At 35.5% G+C, this 20,813-nt stretch overlaps 2 protein-coding genes across 5 annotated transcripts in view; both read left to right on the top strand.

The window, feature by feature from the left end:
- The first annotated feature begins 1,443 nt into the window (after positions 1-1,443).
- On the top strand, positions 1,444-4,964 carry Orc2 (origin recognition complex subunit 2). The gene is made up of 9 exons (XM_070293113.1): positions 1,444-1,739; positions 1,930-2,004; positions 2,124-2,345; positions 2,448-2,734; positions 3,494-3,708; positions 3,827-3,959; positions 4,047-4,287; positions 4,361-4,591; positions 4,670-4,964. The coding sequence occupies exons 1-9, from the start codon at positions 1,646-1,648 to the stop codon at positions 4,867-4,869; spliced, it is 1,698 nt and encodes a 565-aa protein (XP_070149214.1). The 5' UTR covers positions 1,444-1,645; the 3' UTR covers positions 4,870-4,964.
- A 265-nt stretch (positions 4,965-5,229) lies between these two features.
- The window catches only part of Rdx (BTB/POZ and MATH domain-containing protein rdx), an 89,344-nt gene continuing 73,760 nt past the window's right edge, over positions 5,230-20,813 (top strand). The window contains exons 1-3 of one of the 4 annotated variants that reach the window (XM_070293121.1): positions 5,230-6,162; positions 6,423-6,478; positions 11,226-11,451. The gene's annotated coding sequence lies outside the window, so the exon portion shown is untranslated. Of the gene's footprint in view, positions 6,163-6,422; positions 6,479-11,225; positions 11,741-20,813 lie in introns of all 4 variants that reach the window. The other 3 variants (XM_070293120.1, XM_070293119.1, XM_070293118.1) reach the window with 3 other exon arrangements.

Raw genomic sequence — 20,813 nt, 5'->3', positions numbered from 1 at the left:
AAAATTTGTTGCTCCATAGTATCATCATTTAAATGCCCTCTTTGTGGTGTTAATACAGAGCCACCGATGCTAAACATTCTTTCTACAGATGCACTGCTTAGTAGAGCTGTATTATATTTAATAAAAAGTTTTTTAAGTTTTGGATAGTCGTTTAACTATATTACAATTATTTGATTTTAAAAACCGTTGCAATTCTTCTTGTTCAGATTCATTTTGCACCGTTTTTTGCTCAAAAATGAAAAAATCATCGTGATCGTCAGATTTTCCAGCTTTTGAAGAATTTTCAGTTGATCGGATTCCCAATAAATCCTCCAAGTAATTTTCAGCACGTTTTCTTTTTTCTCCGGTTAACCAGTTTAACTTAAATTTTGGATGTAAACATGCTGCTATTATTAATTCTTTTGTTTCAAATATTGTAAGAAATCTAAAATCAAATATAGTAAATTAAGCGACATTGTTTGTTTTATTGAAATTAATACTTTTGAATCAATAGTTTAAAATAAAATAATATTTTTCAATTAAATCCTTATTTAAAATTAAATAACATATGTATTAATCAAATTAATAAGTTACCTTTTATTTAAACCTTGCTGAATAGCTTCAACTAATGAATGGCAATCTATAAGGTCAGATTTATTGAGATTTTCTAATTTTCTTTGCAAGGTACTTAGAACTGGTAGTAAATGAGAGCTCTGCTTTTCCGAAAAGATAAAGCTCTCATTGGATATCGCGCGTCGCGTCATCGCACTGGCCTGCAAGAGCCATAAGTTGATCAATCACATTCAAGCATTTTTACAACATAATAAGAATGCTAATTGGTCGATTTGCTTACGGCTTTACGGTTAAGATAAAAATTTTATCACGCACAATAGCAAGAATAATATGTTAAATAAATCAAAAAATTTGAAAAAAGTAACGATAAAAGTAACTGTTAAATTCGTTACTCGTTACCGAAAAATGTAACGAAGTTACTTTTTCCGTTACAAATAAAATTTGTAACGCCATTACCGTTACAGTTACCGAAAAAAAGTAACTGTAACGGTAACGGCGTTACAAGTAACGCGTTACTTCCCAACCCTGTTAATAATGAATTTCTTGAGAGCCAAAATGCAAAATCCGGCTCATTTCAGTGAAACTAGACCACTGATAGATTAAGATTGTTTATATAATTATGAAAGTGATACGTGTACTTTTTTGATTATAGCGCCGTCACATTTGTCATATAACATATTGATTGGCTGCTATCGCAAGAAACTTTTGAAACCCTAGAAATTCTCTATTCGATAGCCAATCGGTACATTCGATTAAGTTTTTGTCGCACAAATGTCACAGCTTGGCAGAAAAGCAGAAGCCAATCAGAACTCGTGCTAGAAAAGCAGAATGTACTGCTTATTTTCAGCGCGAGTTCTGATTGGCTTCTTTGCTTTTCTGCTTTCTGTTTTTCTACCAAGGTTGTGAATCCGGCGATCCGGCCCAGAAAACTCATAAATGGCGCCAAACAACGGAATTGTAACAGAATATCAGTCAGATATGTGAGAGTAATGGAGGAACTCTTTTTCGTGCTGTATATTTGATTCTCTAATAATTAAACACAACGTAAAGAATTTCAATTGTAACCTACGAAAATTCAGTGCATGTGTGAAATATGACGTCTCCCAAAAATTTGAGAAGATCTACGCGAATAAAAGCTATTATAAAATATACGGAGGATAGCTTCGAGGAAACACGCGAGAACTCTCGTAAGATTACATTAATATAATTTATTATATTTCTGGTAATATCTATGCAGTATTGTACAATTTGATATAGACACATTTTATAATTTGTTTAATATTCTTTAATATATATATTTATATATATTTTTTGAAATTATATTGTATATGAATATGATACGTATCATAGCCTACATAGTATGTTTATATTTTATAGCACCGATTGATACATTGGAAACTGAAGTAGAAAAGCAGCTTGAAGATATCAAAGAAGATGTACAAAAACCACTTGGTAATTGATAAAGATCTTTATAAACTTTTATTATATTTTGTGTATCATTATTTATTCATATAATTTACTTTCATTTAATATTATATCCTTTAATATATCTCTCCCCTTTTCTCTCTTAGAACTGTTTTCTGAAAAGGATGTAAGTGGACGAAAATTATACACATTTCAAACGCCAACTAAAAAAAATAGCATGATGCTTAAAGCCAATCAATGCCGTACACCTGAGACTCCAAAAAGTTTCAAAACACTTCCAACTTTAAAAATTGTTCTTGAAAGGATTGTTAAAACAAATTCAAAAAATAAAAATTTGAAATCTGATCCTGAGAATATTAAAATAAAAAGTATTATATTTTTTTGAACAGATTCTGATATAAAGTATTAAAAAATGTTTATCTTTTGATATCTTTTTTAATTTTTTTTTTTTTTTGTGGGGGGGTATTTAGTAATCTCTCGAAAACGATGTTTGCCTGGTGTAAATTCAAGTGGTGATGAAAGTATATCAGAGGATAGTGAATATATACCTACAGATATAGAAATTAGTTCTGAATCTGATGAGATATCGGATAGAAGCAAAGATAGTGAAAACTCTGATGAAAGTGAGGAAGAAAACAATATTAGAAGGAGAGGTAAACAATGTTTACGACTACAGAAATCTTTACCAAAACGTGAAGTACAAAATACACCTAGAAGAACAAGAAGAGGACGTAAATCTATTGCTTACAAGGATTATGTAAGTTGAGATTAATTAACTATATATAATATTAATTATGTACATGACTCTTTTTATATATAATTAAATAATACTTATCAATAAACACAAAAGCTATGGTAAATGTAATTAAATAAAAAAATCATGCGTTACCGAAATTAATTGTTTTCAATTTATAAGATAAAAATGCTTTCTTTCATTATAGAAGTTGTTTAATACGTTGAACAAATTTAAATTTATATTTTGACATGTTCTTCATTATTGAAGTTTATCAAAATGAAAGAAACATCAGCAAAACATATGATTCCACAAAAAAATTGTTTTTATAAGTTATTCCTCTGTCATGTCTCCTCTATTAGTAATTAGTTTAAAAATAATTACTTTAAGTATGTATTTTTATATGCAAGTAAGAAACTCTTGTATTGTATTATTCTAAAAATTATTTATCTACAAATACAGAGATAGCTTTTACTTTATACATTTGCTATGATCCAGATATCGATCGTTAAGAGCATTTATTTTACAATTTGGAAACAATTAATTTTTGGACACATATTTGATAAAACTTTTAGCTTATTTTAATAAGTATTGCGCATGTGTGCAAAGTTTATGAATTTTGTGTGTGTCTATATATAGCATGTTATACATATAATAACATTTATTATATAATTAGCATATTATATATTTACATATAATAACATTTATTATATAATTGGCATTATATATTTACATATATTATTAATATAATGTCTAATTGTATATATTTTTAAACTTTTAAAGCATATCAAGACTGATGAATATTTTGAATCTCAATCAGAAAAGGCACTTACGTCTGATCATACATTAGGCAGGCTTCGAAATGCTCGTCTTACTGAAGAAACATTAGATGAATTATTAAAAAACCAAAGTCATATTTCTACAATACACAAGAAACGTATTTGTTCATTAACAGAAAACTATAAATCATTTTTTTCTATGTGGCAATTTATAATGGAGTAAGTATTAAATAATATCGTCTTTTAATTGCTTAATTTTTAGTTTTTTAATATAATATAAAATTTGATTATTAATAAAGATGAAAAGATAAATTCTAAAACTTGCATTAAATTGTAGAGAAGGTTACAGTCTGTTAATCCATGGTCTAGGATCAAAAAGAAATTTAATTAATGATTTTCACAATGAAATCATAGCCGATCATCCAACATTGGTTATAAATGGATTTTTTCCCAGTTTATCAATAAAGGATGTAAGTGAAATATACATCAATAATATTATTGTATTATTAATTAAAAAAATATAGTCTTAAAGATATAACTTGTAAATTCTATTTCAGATACTCGATAACATAATAGTGGATATATTAGATTTAGATTGTCCAACAAACTTTAATGACTGTTTAGAACTTATTGAAAAGATCTTGAGCAATAATCCCGAGGATCGGCTCTATTTAATAATTCATAATATTGATGGTATAATGCTACGTTCAAGTAAAGCTCAAAACGTTCTTGCTAGTCTAGCAGCCATTCCCAATATTAAAATCATAGCATCTGTCGATCATATCAATGCACCGCTACGTAAGTATTTATTTATTCTTATGCTGAATTCGAATTGATTCACCTTGTTTATATCACAGATTTATTATTTCAGTTTGGGATCATATTAAACGAGCAAAGTTTAATTTCTACTGGTGGGATGCGACAACGTTTTTGCCATATCAAGCTGAAACTGCATATGAAAATTCCCTATTGGTTCAACAAAGTGGTGAACTTGCTTTATCTTCCCTTCAAAATGTCTTCCTTTCCCTCACCTCGAATGCTCGAGCGATTTATTTAATTCTTGTCAAATATCAATTGAACAATAGCAGCAGTAACTTCACAGGTAATCATCGATCATGCATATATTTTATTTTATCATAATAACAAATGTGGCAATTATCTAATAATATATACTAATTAGGGATGCCGTTCAAGGATCTATATCGAGCAGCGCGCGAACAGTTTCTGGTCAGTTCCGATTTAGCATTAAGAGCGCAGTTAACTGAGTTTGTAGATCACAAATTAGTACGAACTAAACGTACATTTGATGGTACCGAACATCTAACTATACCCCTAGATAAAAGTCTCCTTAAACAATTCGTGGAGCAACATGGATCATAATTCATTCGATGAATTTATATAGTATAGACTTGCGAGATTCAGGAAATATATTTTTGTATATGTGATTGTTTTGTGAAATAACTAATTAAAAAATAATAGAGTTTAATAATTATTTATCAAACTATTAATTTATTTATTATAGATAATATTCTTTTTTATTAATTTTTGACATGTTCTTGTTTTATATTATTATCTCAATTATGTCACAAATAGAAATATTTCGCGATTATAATATTGTAATCTTGCTGGTATTAATGATATTGAACGTTATTAGATTTATTCTCTTCTTCGCCGTTTGCTTGTACTTTCAATTTTCACTTTTTTCTCTTTCTTTTCGAATGCTCGATTATACACAAATTTTATTTTAAGTGCAAAAAGTGCGCACTTAGTGCAGTCAGAAAGAACCGGGGCTCTATTGGGAACGCGGTGGTCATGGAGCGTCGTGAAGTTGACAAAGTCAAACGAAGGCGCCAATCGTATCTCTTCCGTGACATTAAGATTTTTCATTTTTATGTAAAAACCGATAAAGAGTGCGCGATGTATACGAAGATGTGTTTAATAAATGATTGCGTATAATGATCAGTGAGACGCCGCTTGTAAGATGACGGATTTATCGGAAAGTGTCAGAGTGAAATTGAAAGCGAGTGACGGTGTTAGGTTAAGTTAGGTTATCTGTCGCGCGAAGCTATTCACATCGATTGCGACTTCGATAATCGCAATCAGTTCGAACATCGCGATCGGCGCCAACGGTCGGTTCGTCGTCTCGCGATCTAATTTTGTTCCTTTTTCTTCCTCGGGGGAAGAAGAGAAATTTTCGTCTACGTCTGACGCGCACCGCGGCTCTTGCGTCGTAAAATACGCACGTGATATTCGGACACAGGATCTATTTCGCACATTTATCTCGATAGACGCTTAAGCGACCGTCGCGCTGGCCGGGCTACGTCGATTGACAACGTTGTAAATAACACGCGGCGTCATCCCTCGTCTGACCGTTCTGACCTTACATTGATAAGTCGCACGTGCGCGGACGCTCGCAACCTTGACTTTCGGGATCGAGTTGTCGTGCAGAAAGAGTGAGAGAAACGCCGCGCCGAGTCGATCGTGGCGAATTAGAGGCGTGTACGTTTTTCTCCCGTGAAAAATTCCTATGGCACTTGCATAATATCCGTGAAACGGACGTTCTACGTAAGGACGTTCCTGGTAAACATCTTTTTTTTCATCTCGCTGCCAAGCCGTTGACTCTATCCACGCGTCCCGTCATGCGGAATCTTTGGAATTTATGAACAAAAAGAGGTAGCGATCTTATCTTTTTTGATACATTTAACTTCTCCTACGTTGTTTGCGAAAATGTGAAGTAAAGAAGTTGAGCTACAATTAATTCCGGTGAAGGAAATATTGTGAAATTATCAGTGGAGGATCAGTGGTTATGTTAGTCTATCTCTGTCATCTTTCAGCACATCCATATATTGGATTCAAATATAGATTTTTATTTTAAAAATATATCTACAGTTATAATTTAAACAATAATATAAACAAATATACTCGTTTTACAGATCGTCATTGGAGAGATACAGCTGCATCAATTTATTGCTGTTCTCTGCATGTGCATGTGAGTTATCTTAAATTATATGCTACCTTTACCCTTCGAAGGAAAGAAAACATAAATAAATTTTTATGGAATATAAATTATTTAACTGCTGCTAATGTAGAGCAGTGTAGGTCTAAATACTGTTTGTTGTTTGTATTGTGTCTAATAGATTTTTTTTTTTTTTTTTTTTTTTTAATTTATATATGTGTATATTATTACTACATGCATTATTATTTTATTTTTATTTGTGCACATTTGCTTCAGTTTTTATGTTAAATGCAGTGATATTTATTATTGTTACATACTGTATCTGAAAAAAAAAAAAAATACTGTGGACAACTGTGTGTAATTAACAGCACGCAGTATATATTTTTGACTAACTTTCTCAAAAGTACAATTTTTTAAAATTGTTTTATTGTTTGTTTAACGATCTTAATGTCTGATACAAAGCAAGGTTTCCGAATTATTTTTTATATTTTTCATTGACATTTTCTGTGTGAAATAATATTTATTATAAAAATTTTATATTGTAAAAAAGAACACGAGATATTATTTATAGACGTGTTCGACGTATTGCAAAATTTATTTATATTTCACGATGATATAGTATGAATGTTTTTACCGTTATTACTATTGTTATTACAAAAATGTGTGTTTAATAGAAAGAAAAAAAAAACATTGAATATCTACGTCTTTACACAAAATAATTTGGTAAAATGAATTTTCTACAACTAAGCAAAATAGTTTTTTTTTGTTATATTTTGTTTTTTTAGAAAATGATTTTCTATTTTATAAAACGATATAATATTTCATAATATTAATTTCTTTCTCTCTCTCTCTCTCTCTCTGATATCTTATCTACTCTGCAAATTTACACATTGCTGGGAAATTAATTTCTAACGCGTGCCAGTAGATGGCAGAACATGGAATATTTTAACGCGTAGTCCAACACACACAACGTCCACATTATAATTGCAAAGTGAATAATAAAGAGTAGAATGGCATCTGCTAAATATTGTGAAAAGCAAAGTTACTTTAATCAAATATTGTATGTCTTACATTCTCGTCTTATTTATTGCAAATATTTTTGCCTTGATTTTTTTCGCTTACAATTCTTCATAAATATTGGAAAAAAAAAAAAAATTGCCACGAAATAATATCATATTTCAATCTCGAATAATGACGCTTCTCTGATGTAAAGACTTTTGAAAAGGAGGACTAGCCATATTTTTCACTTTGCATATCATTCTCATGATAATAGCACGAGAGAGCGATTTCGTCGATATTTTTAACCAGTCGTAGAATTATATCCAGTTGTCATCGAGTGAAAGTTGTCAAATTGTCCTGAATGTGCCTGGCGTACAAATTGCGGCGTGGGTGAACGAGCAGTCAAATTTATGACCGTTCAGAGATCGTGCGAGATTTCTCTCTCTCTCAAGTTTCATTAAAATTTCTCTATGAGAGACACGGAAGTAATTTTCGCGCACTCGTTGTTCGATAGATTCGATAAAAGTCGAGGTGGGCGTTGAGAAATTCTCATTCCGAATCATTCGTTTAGAATCTTTTTCTCTAAATATCATTGATCGTAAGAAGAAGTTTCTCAAGATTTGATAGATAATAAAGAAAAATTTCAATGATTAAAATGTTTAGTACATGGAAGATTTTTTTATACACTTATGCGATATTAATAGCCATTTATAGAGAAATTTACATACAATATAATTATGTGTACAAATAAGTTTCCGCCGTTTGACAAAAGTTGGCGCCACCAGTAAGTTATGATTAAAATTGTCAGATGTAAAACGTCCTTATCGTAAGATTGGACATCAGTCAATAACATAACCTTAAAATATTAGTGATTTTTTATCAGTATAATATATTCTTTTGTGTGCGAAAATGTCGAGTTTTGAGCCGAATAAGCGTCATTTGCGGGAACTTTTGATTTACTTTTTCAATTTGAAGAAATCTGCAGCTGAGGCGTATCGATTGCTTGTAGAAGCATATGGTGAGGCTGCCTTAAGTGAGAGAAGTTGTCGCGAGTGGTTTCAAAAGTTTAAGAACGGTGAATTTGACATCGAAGACAAAGAACGTAGCGGAAGGCCGAAAGTATATGAAGACGCGGAATTAGAAGCATTATTGGATCAAGATTCGTGCCAAACGCAAGAAGAACTTGCACTTACATTGGGAGTGACTCAAAACATTAAGTTCCGTTGTTTCACAATAAATGCCCGATTTTTGATTAAAAACGGCGGAAACTTATTTGTACACCTAATATACATTTTTTATTATATTTCTGATTTTTTTAAAAGAAGAATGCTCCAAGACTTTTTTCCAAGGCCGATGATGCCCAGCTTGTATTGTTAATAATAATTTCGGATTCACGAAAGTCTGAAAATCGTTTACTTTCATGTATCGATCCCCCGTATCTTTCTCTATCTAACTCCGTTAACTTGGCGCAACCGTTTCACCGATTTCACTTTTGCCAAGACAAACTAATTTCTCCGAGTTACGATTCTCCCCGAGAAAAATCTTCGCTCGATACCTTTCTTCGAGGAGATTTGACGCACGAACGAACGAACGAGGGGAGAGATTTGCTTTCGCCTCGAAACGACTCGAATTCGATGGCGATGGTCGGAGCGTTCGCGTCGGGTTATGAAACGACCTGTACGAGACGATACTTTCACTATCGCGGCCAAGTTTCATAATTATTATTATCGAGGCCATACGTAGGTCGAAGAGGAGACTGTCGGGACACGGAGAAAAGGGTTTGGCTCGTCTTTTACCGCACACACAACCGTCACTTCGCACAATGTCGATTAATTAGCAATGAATCCTAATCATATTTTATTCAAGATGTCTCAATCGCGCTAAATAATACATTATCCGATAGATTTCCTATTAGCTGTTAATGAAAAGATAATGAGAATTTGATGCAACATATGATTATAAAATTTGTCAAATTTATTTTCGAGAAGTAATTTTCATTAGTGTTGGATTTCGAAGGGTTGAAAAGCTAAAGGATAAAAAATTATTTTCGGGGAAATGTTACTTTCAATAGAAACTTTATAGGAGTCTCAATCGCGAGGGTAATTAATCGGCAATATTTTACAAATTTCGAAACATATAGCGAGGCATTCCATCCAAATATTAATCGATTGACTTCGAATTCGTTAAGGTATTTCGTCATTTGAAAAAAAAAAATGGGGTTAGCGACGAGATAGCCTGTATACACGCGCGTACACGCGTGTATGAAACTTTTGTCCTAGCTACTTCGTGGCTTTGTTACGTGTCGCGTTGCGTGACCGAGAAATCATTTTTCCAGCGTTGATCGCCGCGCCGATCACCGGTTAGCAATTCCCTCGTCAAGGCTCATCGTCGTTTCTTGCTCTCTCTCTTTCTCTTTCTCTCTTCGGCCGCTACGCGGTGCACGTGCGAAGTAACGTTCGTGTAACTAGTTTTGCTTGTATCTAATATCCGTCGTGTAGCGTCATTGGTGGCTCTATTAACGAGCGAGAAGCTAGGTCGACGTCGTCTACGTCGTCGTCGTGTTCGCGCTTTATCCCGATCTCTCTTTCTCTTTCTCTCTCTCTCTCCCTCTCTCGCATAAAGCTGTCAAATAATTTTAGCTCCAACTCGACTTCTCACGGTAAAACACATTGTACATATTTCAATCGATCGCTGTAGAGAGATCTAGATAACAAATAGATCAAAGTAAATAAAAGTCAATAAATAAAAGATATATAAGATAGTGAGAGAGGGTCGATAATTAGAAAAATGAAAAACTAGACTTCTCTCTGATCTAGAGATACAATACTTAGCGCGATTAGATAATTGAAAAGAGACAATTATATAAGTATATATCAGCATTATATTATGTAATGTCTGACAATAAGATAAAATTGAAAGACTGGATTCGTAAAAGCGTGCTCTTACTATCATTTATTATGCGTGGCCTGCTTAGGTGTACAACTTTGCTTCCGCCGTTTTCCTATAGATGGCTTTAGCGGTAAGTAATGGTCGAAATAAATAGATCATAGACGTCATGCGATAAACTTGGGCATCTGTCAACATAACCCCATAGAAACATTAGTCGATTTGTGTCCGCATCATGAAGTTATTCTCGATTGAAAATGTCAGTTTACGAGCCAAATTCTCGTCATTTGCGGGAGGTTTTAATTTTCTGCTTCGATATGAAGAAATCTGCGGCTGAGGCTCATCGAATGCTCTCAAATACTTATGGTGAAGCCGCTATTAGTGTAAGAACGTGTCGTGAGTGGTTTGAACGCTTCAAGAACGGTGATTTTCACGTTGAAAACCGGCATAGAGGTGGAAGAGAGAAGGTTTACGAAGATGCAGAATTGGAGGCATTACTTAATGAAGACTCGAGTCAAAGTCAAAAAGAATTGGCACGATCATTGGGAGTGACTCAACAAGCAATTTCAAAACGAATCATAAATGTATAACCAGTTTTTTACAATAAAGCCTCGAATTTCGGGGGAAAAAAAAAACGGCGGAAGCAAAGTTGTACACCTAATAACAAAATTTATCAAATGGCATTTGATTATAAAAAGCTAATTTTATCTGTCACGTGACAGTAGTAAAACCCGGAGAGTTAAAGTATCATCGAGATTATTACACATTATTAAAATATACAGTTACAGCGTAAAATCGTTAATAGATTTCTGTCTTGATTTCAATCATAAATTATAGGATACATTTACAAAGCGTGTTTGAAAAGAATAAATTATCGAATGATTATATTTTTCAGATTATTCTTTTGGCAATCTAAATAAACTACGATCGACAATGGGGGAAGAAGGATTTTGTATATGATTTTAACAATCACGACTCAGGCACGACGGTAACATCCGAGGCGCCCGCGATAACGATTCCATTCCGCGTGTAATACGACAAATATCGACGCTCGATGATCAATCAGTCGCGAATGAAACGAGCTCTCTCTCGTCCGATGGGGGATGGTGGTAGCGGTCGGGGTGAGTAGTAATCGTCCCAGACGCGAAGGAGGGAGCCCGGGACCGAGGTCGAGTCGGGGTTGCTGTACGTGCACGAGCATTGCGCAAGAGCATTCACCCCGCTCAATACTCAGCGACGGCACACAGAGATACAGGAACTCTGAAAATGTACGGGGTACACGCGAGAGAGAAAGCGAGTAAGAGAGAGAGAGAGAGAGAGAGGGAGGGAGAACGGAGCAGGAAGAGGAAACCGGTTCTAGCGAACCACCCCGAAATGGGTTACTTCGCGTTTGTGTGCATGTTTGATTATGTGCGTATGCCTATATGCGTATATCTACTTTATATACGCGGCCAACCCCCGTCCTTTGACAGCGCACCAACAAACCGCTCGTATTTCCTATTCCGCGCGACGTATGATGCCCACGTATACCGGGTGTTCGGTCCGTTTGAAGGATAGAAAATGATGTACGATAAAATCTTATCATTGAGAGAAATTTTATTTCTTAATAAAACTTATGTCTAATGATGTTTAATTCATAGAAATGACCGATTTATAAGAATTTCTTTGCGATTGGATATCCAGAAATTCGATAGGGCGAATAAAAAAGAAAATGCAAAACTGATTTTTTTTTTTTTTTTTCCCCACAATTTCGAGTACACTTCTATTTTGAGATAAAATTTCTAGTTAAAAATTGGAAAATTCGAGCTTCAATTCTATGAAGGGAAAAAGATCTAGCTTGGAGAAAGCATGGATTTCCCCGGGGAGAAGCTGTAATATGAAAAAATCCCATGTAAGAACGACACTCTATATATCCGAGATCCGCGCAGCTTTATTCGCGGAAAACTCGCGCGGAAATTTCGAAGGGCGGGCCTTTCACGTTACGCAAATGTTCGTAGACACACGTATAATTTTTATCGCCACACGTGTATGTACTTTATCATAAGCTTCTAAAAGTAAAATAATCCGCACTTTGTCGATATCGACGATTTTAAGTATTTATTTCCATGACATTTACGAAGACGTCAAAGCAAGGTTAATCCGTTAAACCTTGACATGGAAGTTTATTAATTTCAAAACAGTTTTGATAATATATACACAGTTAATGATGATAAAATATAAGAATTTTATAAGAGAGAATTTTGTATTTTTAAAATATTTTCTAATAGTGAAATTATTTGGCAATAGCCCTTTTTTATCCAATAGTAGGAAATAATAAAATTATACTAATTAATTTACCGTACCGTAATTATGATATCGAATGGAAGCACAATTATGCCGAAATAATTCGGAGATTATTCATTTCCAAAGTTACTTAACAACATCGCGCCAACGATGTCACGTTAATTAATTAACTCGTCATATAAAAAAACGAATTTTATCGCTACGTATATATTACTATCGGACATAATGTTTTAACGCGACTCAATTTCGTCGTCGGACATAATTTCTTTTTCGTATAATTTAACGCGTTTCATTCCCCAATAATAGTTTCGACATAATGGCAGGACCGATGTCCTTGGTTTCGTCATTTGTTACCTACGTCGTCCTGCCTGTCAATCTCTCGTGCCAATTTCCGTCGACCTCTGTTTAATCGATTAGCGCTTTAGTGCGGTTCGCGGATAGATGCCGCTCGGCCAGAATGATTAAATCCGTTCGAGCTAGCAATTCTGCTTTGCTTGTCTCTGCAAGTCGAGTAGAATATTTCTACCGGACGAATTCAGGTTTCAGAATGTCCTCAATCGTTTATATTTTTTATTATAATAATCTTTATTTAACTTCAGCTTAACGCCAACAAGTGGACTTGGTTTACACAATACCTATAACTCACATACCTTTCTCATTCTCTCATACATAACCTTATAACTACTTTATATTCCTATTTTTTCTTATAACCTTCTCCTTCTCCTTCCAAATTTTCCTTAATAACCTTCCTTTCGTCATCATCTAACACATCGTTCCACAATTTTTCCTCTACTTCATTCTCATCCTTACCTATTTCTATAAACCAACTTTTAGTTACATCACAATCTTTAAAATAATAACTTATACAATCTTCGCCTATACCGCAAAATACACAGGCATACGCTTCCTCCCCTAACCAATATTTATTTCTATCCTCCATGTTTCCGCACCTTAATCTTAATAAAGCCCTTACGCTGTCGCCTAAATTTCCTATATCCACATTTCCTTCCCTTAAATACATTGGCCCTTCCAATCTTATTTCCAAATCCTTGTATTTCTTATTATATCTAGCTTCCCTAATTTTATTATCCTCTAATTGTCTCTGCACTTCCCTATCCCTATTTCTCAATTCCTCTCTAATATCAATTCCTTCCTCTCTTAAAATTTCTAATGCTTCGATACCCCACCCATTTCTATTATAATATTTTTCTCTCTCCTTACTATACATATTCCCCCCTCTATTTACTTTTTTTTCCATCCAACACTTTTTTACCCATCTACTTTCTTTCATACCTCTTATTATATTTTTTATTAAATGCCTGCTATTATATCCATATTTATCCATAATCTTTACAAATTTAGTAAGCGAAAGAGAAATTTTAGATAGAAATATTATGTATAATATAATCATTAAAATAAAAATATACGTATCTTTGACGATTAAATAATTCTTGGTTCATCTTGGAATCCATTGTTTCAAGACTTAATTACACAGGCTTCTGCATTCAAGGGGGAAAGTAAGGGGAGAGTCACTCTCTTAACCCGCGTTTGCATTCAGCTTATTTATCGTCTGTAACTGAGAAAGGTCTCGTCGTTATTCGACCCACCATCATGCTGACTTCGTGTAAGATCTATCCGGGATCCGCGAAAGCGAATTCGCCGCCGCGGTGACAGGGTACCCTTTAATAACGATCGCCGGGGACGATAGGTACGCGTCGCGAGGGAAAGTGAGCGCCAACTCTCTCGTCGCCCCTTCGTCTTCGTTCTCGAAGCTGTCGCAGGCGTCGCGTCGCGGTCTGAAAATGGTCTAAACTGACTTTCTATTGCCGGATGTTAGTCCGTGTATCGTGCCATACCCTTTCGATCGATCGGCGAAAACTTTCGCCCAAAACTTCTCCCGCATAACGCTTGATGATTCGCGTAGAATTCAATCGATTGTGGGAAATATTTCTGCGAGAGACACGGAACCCCGAGAATCCCGTTTATTCTTTCATAGATTTGAATCATCTATTATATTTTTAATGAGATACGTTATAAAGTCGCAAGAACAAAGTTCGATCAACGATCGTTGACGTTGTTTCTTGACTTTAGAGAAATTTCCTTCAAAAATTCATATTTCTATATTTGAAAAAAAAATTACATTTTTCTTTCGCAATCCAATAAATTGATAAACGCAATTTAGCGTCTCTGTGACTGTGAGATAAACGATGAATCTTAATTTTAGAGCGTTTCACGACGCGGCGCCATTTACATTCGTTTAAAAACGCAAGAGGAAGGTTTCCTCTTGAAACAAAGTCGGATAATTGTGCGCGACTACTCGTATTTGGGTTATCATAGACGGTGCCGAGGCTTTCTAGCTTTCTATGCTTATGCCAAGGATGTCAACATTACGAAGGAGGATCCCCCACGCACATTTAGCTTCGCGCGTTAGTCAGGCCATTATGCGCGACGCGCCGAGTCCTCCACCTCTTTCGTCTGTCTTGGCCGTTTAACCCTTTTCGCGTTGATTACATTTTATGATCTCTCGTTCTCCGTAAGCTGTTATGCATGCTATTACGACCTGTTGAGAGATTCACAAGAGGATTTTCTTGCGTCGCGGAATAATTATCTCCTCGTCGCGCTTTATATTTTTCTACCGATAACTTTAACTATTATAGCCTTGGCTTCGAAAATACGGAGCCGTCAATCGTGTTAAGTTAAACACGAAATAGCTTTTGATTGAAAACGTGCGATAAATCAATCTTAATAAATTATCCCAGTTATATATATATATATATATATATATATATATATATATATATATATATTTTTTTATATACGTAACTTATTTCATTAAAAAACGTACGACATTTCGAGCTGTCTGGACTTTGACTCGCCGTAATTTATTAAGAGCGCTTTCCCGTACTCTTGGCCGAGGTTGTACGATCTTGCGCATGCAAATTTGTAGGCTTAACGTGTTAAAATCAATCACCTTAAAAATTATATTCTTCATTACAATATAATACAGTTTAATTTTATAGCCCCTCGCAGTTTCTCGCCATAGATGCGCGAACGGTTGTCACGTGCGTACGGTTAATTTTATCGCCAAAATGTTATACAACTGTATTTTATGCCCATCGTTCCGGAATTACTGTACGGTTATGGCTCTCGTTTATTCGTGCACGTGTGTAACGCGCTTTTCGATCGAGAGATATAAATATTTGGATCAAAAATTGCATCGCCATTCCCACTTTCGAGATAGCGAGGTCATGGCAAATCGATCGCGCGTTCAAATTCATGCGTGCGTTGCCCCCCCCCCTTTTTTTTTTTTACCGCACGTCTGCCTCGATGGCGAAACAGTATTTTTGTTTCGTGGATTTATCGTCGACAAAATTTAGACGATTTCGGAAATCGAAATCTTGTCGCACACACACAACACACACACACACAAATATTTTCTCCGTCTTCAAATTTTAGAAAAATATATCGATGTTATGTTTCGCTTCTCTTTGGATCTCTTCTTATATAAATATTTATCTTTTATATCTTTTAGTTTCTTAATTCTTTAGTTTTCTTTATTTCATTGTTTTAACCCATTAAGATCCAGATTTCTTTTTTCAACTTTCAAACAAACATAATTTAAATTCATATACTGCCTTTATAGTCGAAGAAGAGATATGTATATTATTAGTAGCTATTTTATATACATGAGAAAAACAATTTATACTCTCTCTCTCTCTCTCTCTTTTCTTATAAATAGGCATAAAATAATATTGTTCGAAGCGTGAAAATTTTTCTACTCCATCTATTCGCGAACACGAAGTTCGGCAATAATAATATTGAGGTGAAGAGAAAATTTATATTTACCAGAAACCTCGAATATTTTATCTGTATAAGATTTGATCTCGCGCCACCCAATATATATTACCACCCTTTATATATTGTATTTATTATTGTAGCGATAACGCGTAAAGAGGTAGTATCATACGATGGATGATAAAGATCCGCGATGTTCCGTCAAATTTGACAAGGGAAAAAGGCCAGGATGTTTCGCGCGCGAGAGCGACCATCGTACTCGTCTATTATAATCGCCGCTACACACGGGGTGATAATGAAACGACCGCCCTCGCTCGGCACGAGTGACGTCACAAAGAAGACACTGTGCGTTACACCATCCGACGGCGATTCGACGATGGAGCACTCGGGGTTGGGGGGAGGAGAGGCTCTGTCGCGGGCGGCGGAACGACGTAACCTCGAAAACGGAGGCGTGCCCGCGTCGTGCCGTCGTCGGAGAGGGGCCGGCACGTTACACATATTTGAGGTCAGGAGATATAAATAAATGCTAATATCAACAAAGAGAGAGAGAGAGAGAGAGAGAGAGAGAGAGAGAGAGAGAGAGGCGTTTGGGGCCAGTTTGATATCCGAAGCCTCGTTTCGGTCGACTTGCGCGCAACCGTTGCCTCTCCTCTCTCGCGATCTGGATCCGTCCAGGAATTATTTAACGGCCGATAATTCGAATAGTGCCAAATGCATTCTCGTCCCGTCTTTAATCCTTAATTAGGAAACTCTAGTCGAGCCGCGCGTGTAACGTAATTATGTTGAATCAGAAGACTAGTAATCTCATGTAGTCTTTATAGTTTAATTGCTGATTAATAAGCATAAACAATTAATTTTTTCTTCTTATTATTAGCTCGTTAAAAAAGCCAAGAATAATTATATATCTATACGTTATTCGCATATATTTTATTCAGTATGAATCAGTATCAACACGTGTGACTCCGATTAAGAATTATTAAATGCGCGAGTTTTAAAAGCAGCGATATATCGATAAGCGTCGGAATGTTGCTGAAAAAATAAGTTGTACAAAAACTATGTAATTCATTTAAGATAAGATAACTTTGAAGGAATTCGAGGAATTTAATGAGTAATATGTATCAATCTGTTCTTATTTGACATTTTTTTTTATCATAAAATTTCAGGAATTTAAAATTCCCTCTCGTTATGTATATGACTAAAATCTAAATTATCGTCGCGTAAAGAGCGTCAATTTTTATCTCAATATAGCGATGTAAGATGAAGACAAATGTTTAAAATATAAACTAAAAATATATTAGGTGTACAAATAAGTTTCCGCCGTTTGACAAAAGTTGGCGCCACCAGTAAGTTATGGTTAAAATTGTCAGATGTAAAACGTCCTTATCGTAAGATTGGACATCAGTCAATAACATAACCTTAAAATATTAGTGATTTTTTATCAGTATAATATATTCTTTTGTGTGCGAAAATGTCGAGTTTTGAGCCGAATAAGCGTCATTTGCGGGAACTTTTGATTTACTTCTTCAATTTGAAGAAATCTGCAGCTGAGGCGTATCGATTGCTTGTAGAAGCATATGGTGAGGCTGCCTTAAGTGAGAGAAGTTGTGGTGAGTGGTTTCAAAAGTTTAAGAACGGTGAATTTGACATCGAAGACAAAGAACGTAGCGGAAGGCCGAAAGTGTATGAAGACGCGGAATTGGAAGCATTATTGGATCAAGATTCGTGCCAAACGCAAGAAGAACTTGCACTTACATTGGGAGTGACTCAAAACATTAAGTTCCGTTCTTTCACAATAAATGCCCGATTTTTGATTAAAAACGGCGGAAACTTATTTGTACACCTAATATAATTCCGAAACAGCTTTTCGTAACGATGCTCTACTTAGATTTGCGTATATTAAGAGGCCCGAAAATTTTTTACCTTTTAGAAGTTTCGATGACGATCTATCGGATTAGGGACAATGTATACAGCTGTTTTGAAATAATAAAATAATTAAAACAGCTGTATACATTGTCCCTAATCCGATAGATCGTCATCGAAACTTCTAAAAGGTAAAAAATTTTCGGGCTTCTTAATATACGCAAATCTAAGTAGATCATCGTTATGAAAAGCTGTTTATTACCCGTCCATCTAGATTACGTATCGATTCAGACTACTATCTTAGAGCGGCTCGGATATCCCGCGTCCATGGCGCGTGTCCATAATCCGTAGAAAGGACGCATCGAGAGGGTCGGGCCGGGGGCCCCACATGACCACTCGCCGGGCGAATTACGTACGCGAGCATGTGTACGTACGTATGTATATATGTATGTATGTATGTATGTATAACGACTTATCTACGTAACCTACTCCACTTGCACCCGCCGTCCGTTTGCGAGAACGCGCTTCCTCGTTACACGTAAACGCACCCACGCGTCGTCCCATCGATCGCTCACGTTACCTGGATACGGGGGATTATTTTCCCCTCCTTCCTCTGCCTCTCTCCTCCCCTTCATCTGGATATACTTTATCGCATCTCCTTTCAGTTTCGCCTTCCGTTCCCTTGTAATTCGTCGACGACAGATAACGCGATGGCCGCCTCCGCTATTTATCAGCGACTCGCGCTTCGATCCAACGCAGACATACGCTAAGCAATCTTCGGAGACGAGTTGATTTAAGATTTTTATTTTTATATATCAGAGATATTTTTTAAGTAATATATATTTGTGATCTTTTTCGATAATTTATAAGCTTTCGGAAAAATATGTAAATTACAAATTTAAATTTCAGGTTTACTCAAATGGCTTTAATTATTCGAATTAATTTAGGAGTTTGAGGGTATCGAACAATTTTTGTAAATTATTTATTATTATAATTAATTAATTAATTATAATTATATATGCCGATTCACGTTTGCAAAAATACGCGATTGAATATTAATGTTGAAAAACCATCTCGAGATGGATGGGAACGCGGAGGATACGCGCGTGTAAATCGATATACGCCTGTTTTAACAAATTCAGCATCTGACGTATGCCGTTTTCGCGGTATAAAAGATGACGTAAGGAAATGTTCTCCTCAAATAGATTACGACACATTGCAGAAATGTTCGCGTACATGTATACGTGTGCCGCGATAAAATTCCTCGAATGAAATGCGGTTGCACTGCCAACGTAATAATCCTCTTCGCGCAATCGAACATTTCCGTGAGGATTATCCTCGAGAAAATAATGTTTCCTCGCGTTGGCGTAAAAAAGAAAAAATTTCTCCCTCGCGAATTTTAATACAAATTTTTACGAATTACTTTGTAAAATCAACGACTTTTTTTTTTTTTTTTTTTTTTTTTTTTTCCATCAAAAATCGAAATCGTTGCCAGTGATGCCAGAATTGAGACGCGAGCAACATGACTCCGTAGTGGAGGGGATACACACACAAGCGTAAACTCTGCGCAGAGCGCTCTGCGCATTACATGCACACGGTTTACGCTTGTGTGAGTATCCCCTCCACTACGGAGTCATGTTGCTCGCGTCTCAATTCTGGCATCACTGATCGTTGCTAGAAACGTTAACGTTGCGCGTATACGGGAATTCTCTCGCGCGTGTATTATACATACACACGTTCAACGCGCACACTTGACAGGCTGCGGCTCCGTCCCTGACCTAAGCCACGCACAATTTTATTTCGCTACTCCAGGAATTTGAGTTCGCGACATCGGGATGTCGATCTCGCTCGCCTGGCAAACAGTTTCGCCCGTCAATCGTGGACATCGGTCACGCGCGACGACGTCTCCTCTAACAGCTCGTCGATTTGAATAATGCGACGCTTCGCATTCAGGCTCGGCTCGTGGCTTCGATTGCTTCCGAGTTTACGAGCTCGTTCGTGAACCGCGGTAAATTCCACGGACCGTCAACGTTATCGTTATATCCCGTCCTTCAAATAATAGATTGCTTTTATTAATGAGCCTCCGCGCTCATTTGTGACTTTAACGAATTTTCATTTATAAAGTCCAAGGCTGAAAGAGAGCAACAACGGCTACCGTGATCTCATCGATTGTGTCATCTTATGTCATAATTCATTTTTCGTGACGCTGTAATTTTTTCATCATCTTCACGTGTGTAAAACATATAATTATTCATACCTATAAATATGTATATTCCCGCGTAACGGAAAACAAGGTCGTACAATAAATTTATAAATATATCGAAATTAAATTAAAGCCTTCTCCGAGTAATCGTAGAGATGTAAATCGACGAATTTACATTTCAAGCGGATTTTATAGCGAAAATTTTATCGATAAACCGTCATGTATCATTATAATATCGAATAAAATTGTCCGAGGCGCGACTTTTTCGCCGAGAAGCCGCGTAATCTTCTTGAGAAACATGTTCTTATCACAAGCGCCGGTTAATTTCTTCGACCGCGAGAG

This window comes from Polyergus mexicanus, unplaced genomic scaffold (genome assembly GCF_030449975.1).
Source record: "Polyergus mexicanus isolate NDT 795.1 unplaced genomic scaffold, iyPolMexi1.0 SCAF_3, whole genome shotgun sequence".
NCBI classification, from domain to species: domain Eukaryota; kingdom Metazoa; phylum Arthropoda; class Insecta; order Hymenoptera; family Formicidae; genus Polyergus; species Polyergus mexicanus.
Note: the sequence above shows the minus strand (reverse complement) of the source record. Positions and strands in the feature narration are given on the sequence as shown.

Bases quoted from the DNA above. Each gene is read 5' to 3' on its own strand.
- Orc2 (XM_070293113.1), top strand. From the start codon at position 1,646: ATGACGTCTCCCAAAAATTTGAGAAGATCTACGCGAATAAAAGCTATT. The intron at 2,735-3,493 runs GTAAGTTGAGAT...AAACTTTTAAAG, and splicing joins CTATTGCTTACAAGGATTAT to CATATCAAGACTGATGAATA. The intron at 4,288-4,360 runs GTAAGTATTTAT...TTATTATTTCAG, and splicing joins TCATATCAATGCACCGCTAC to TTTGGGATCATATTAAACGA.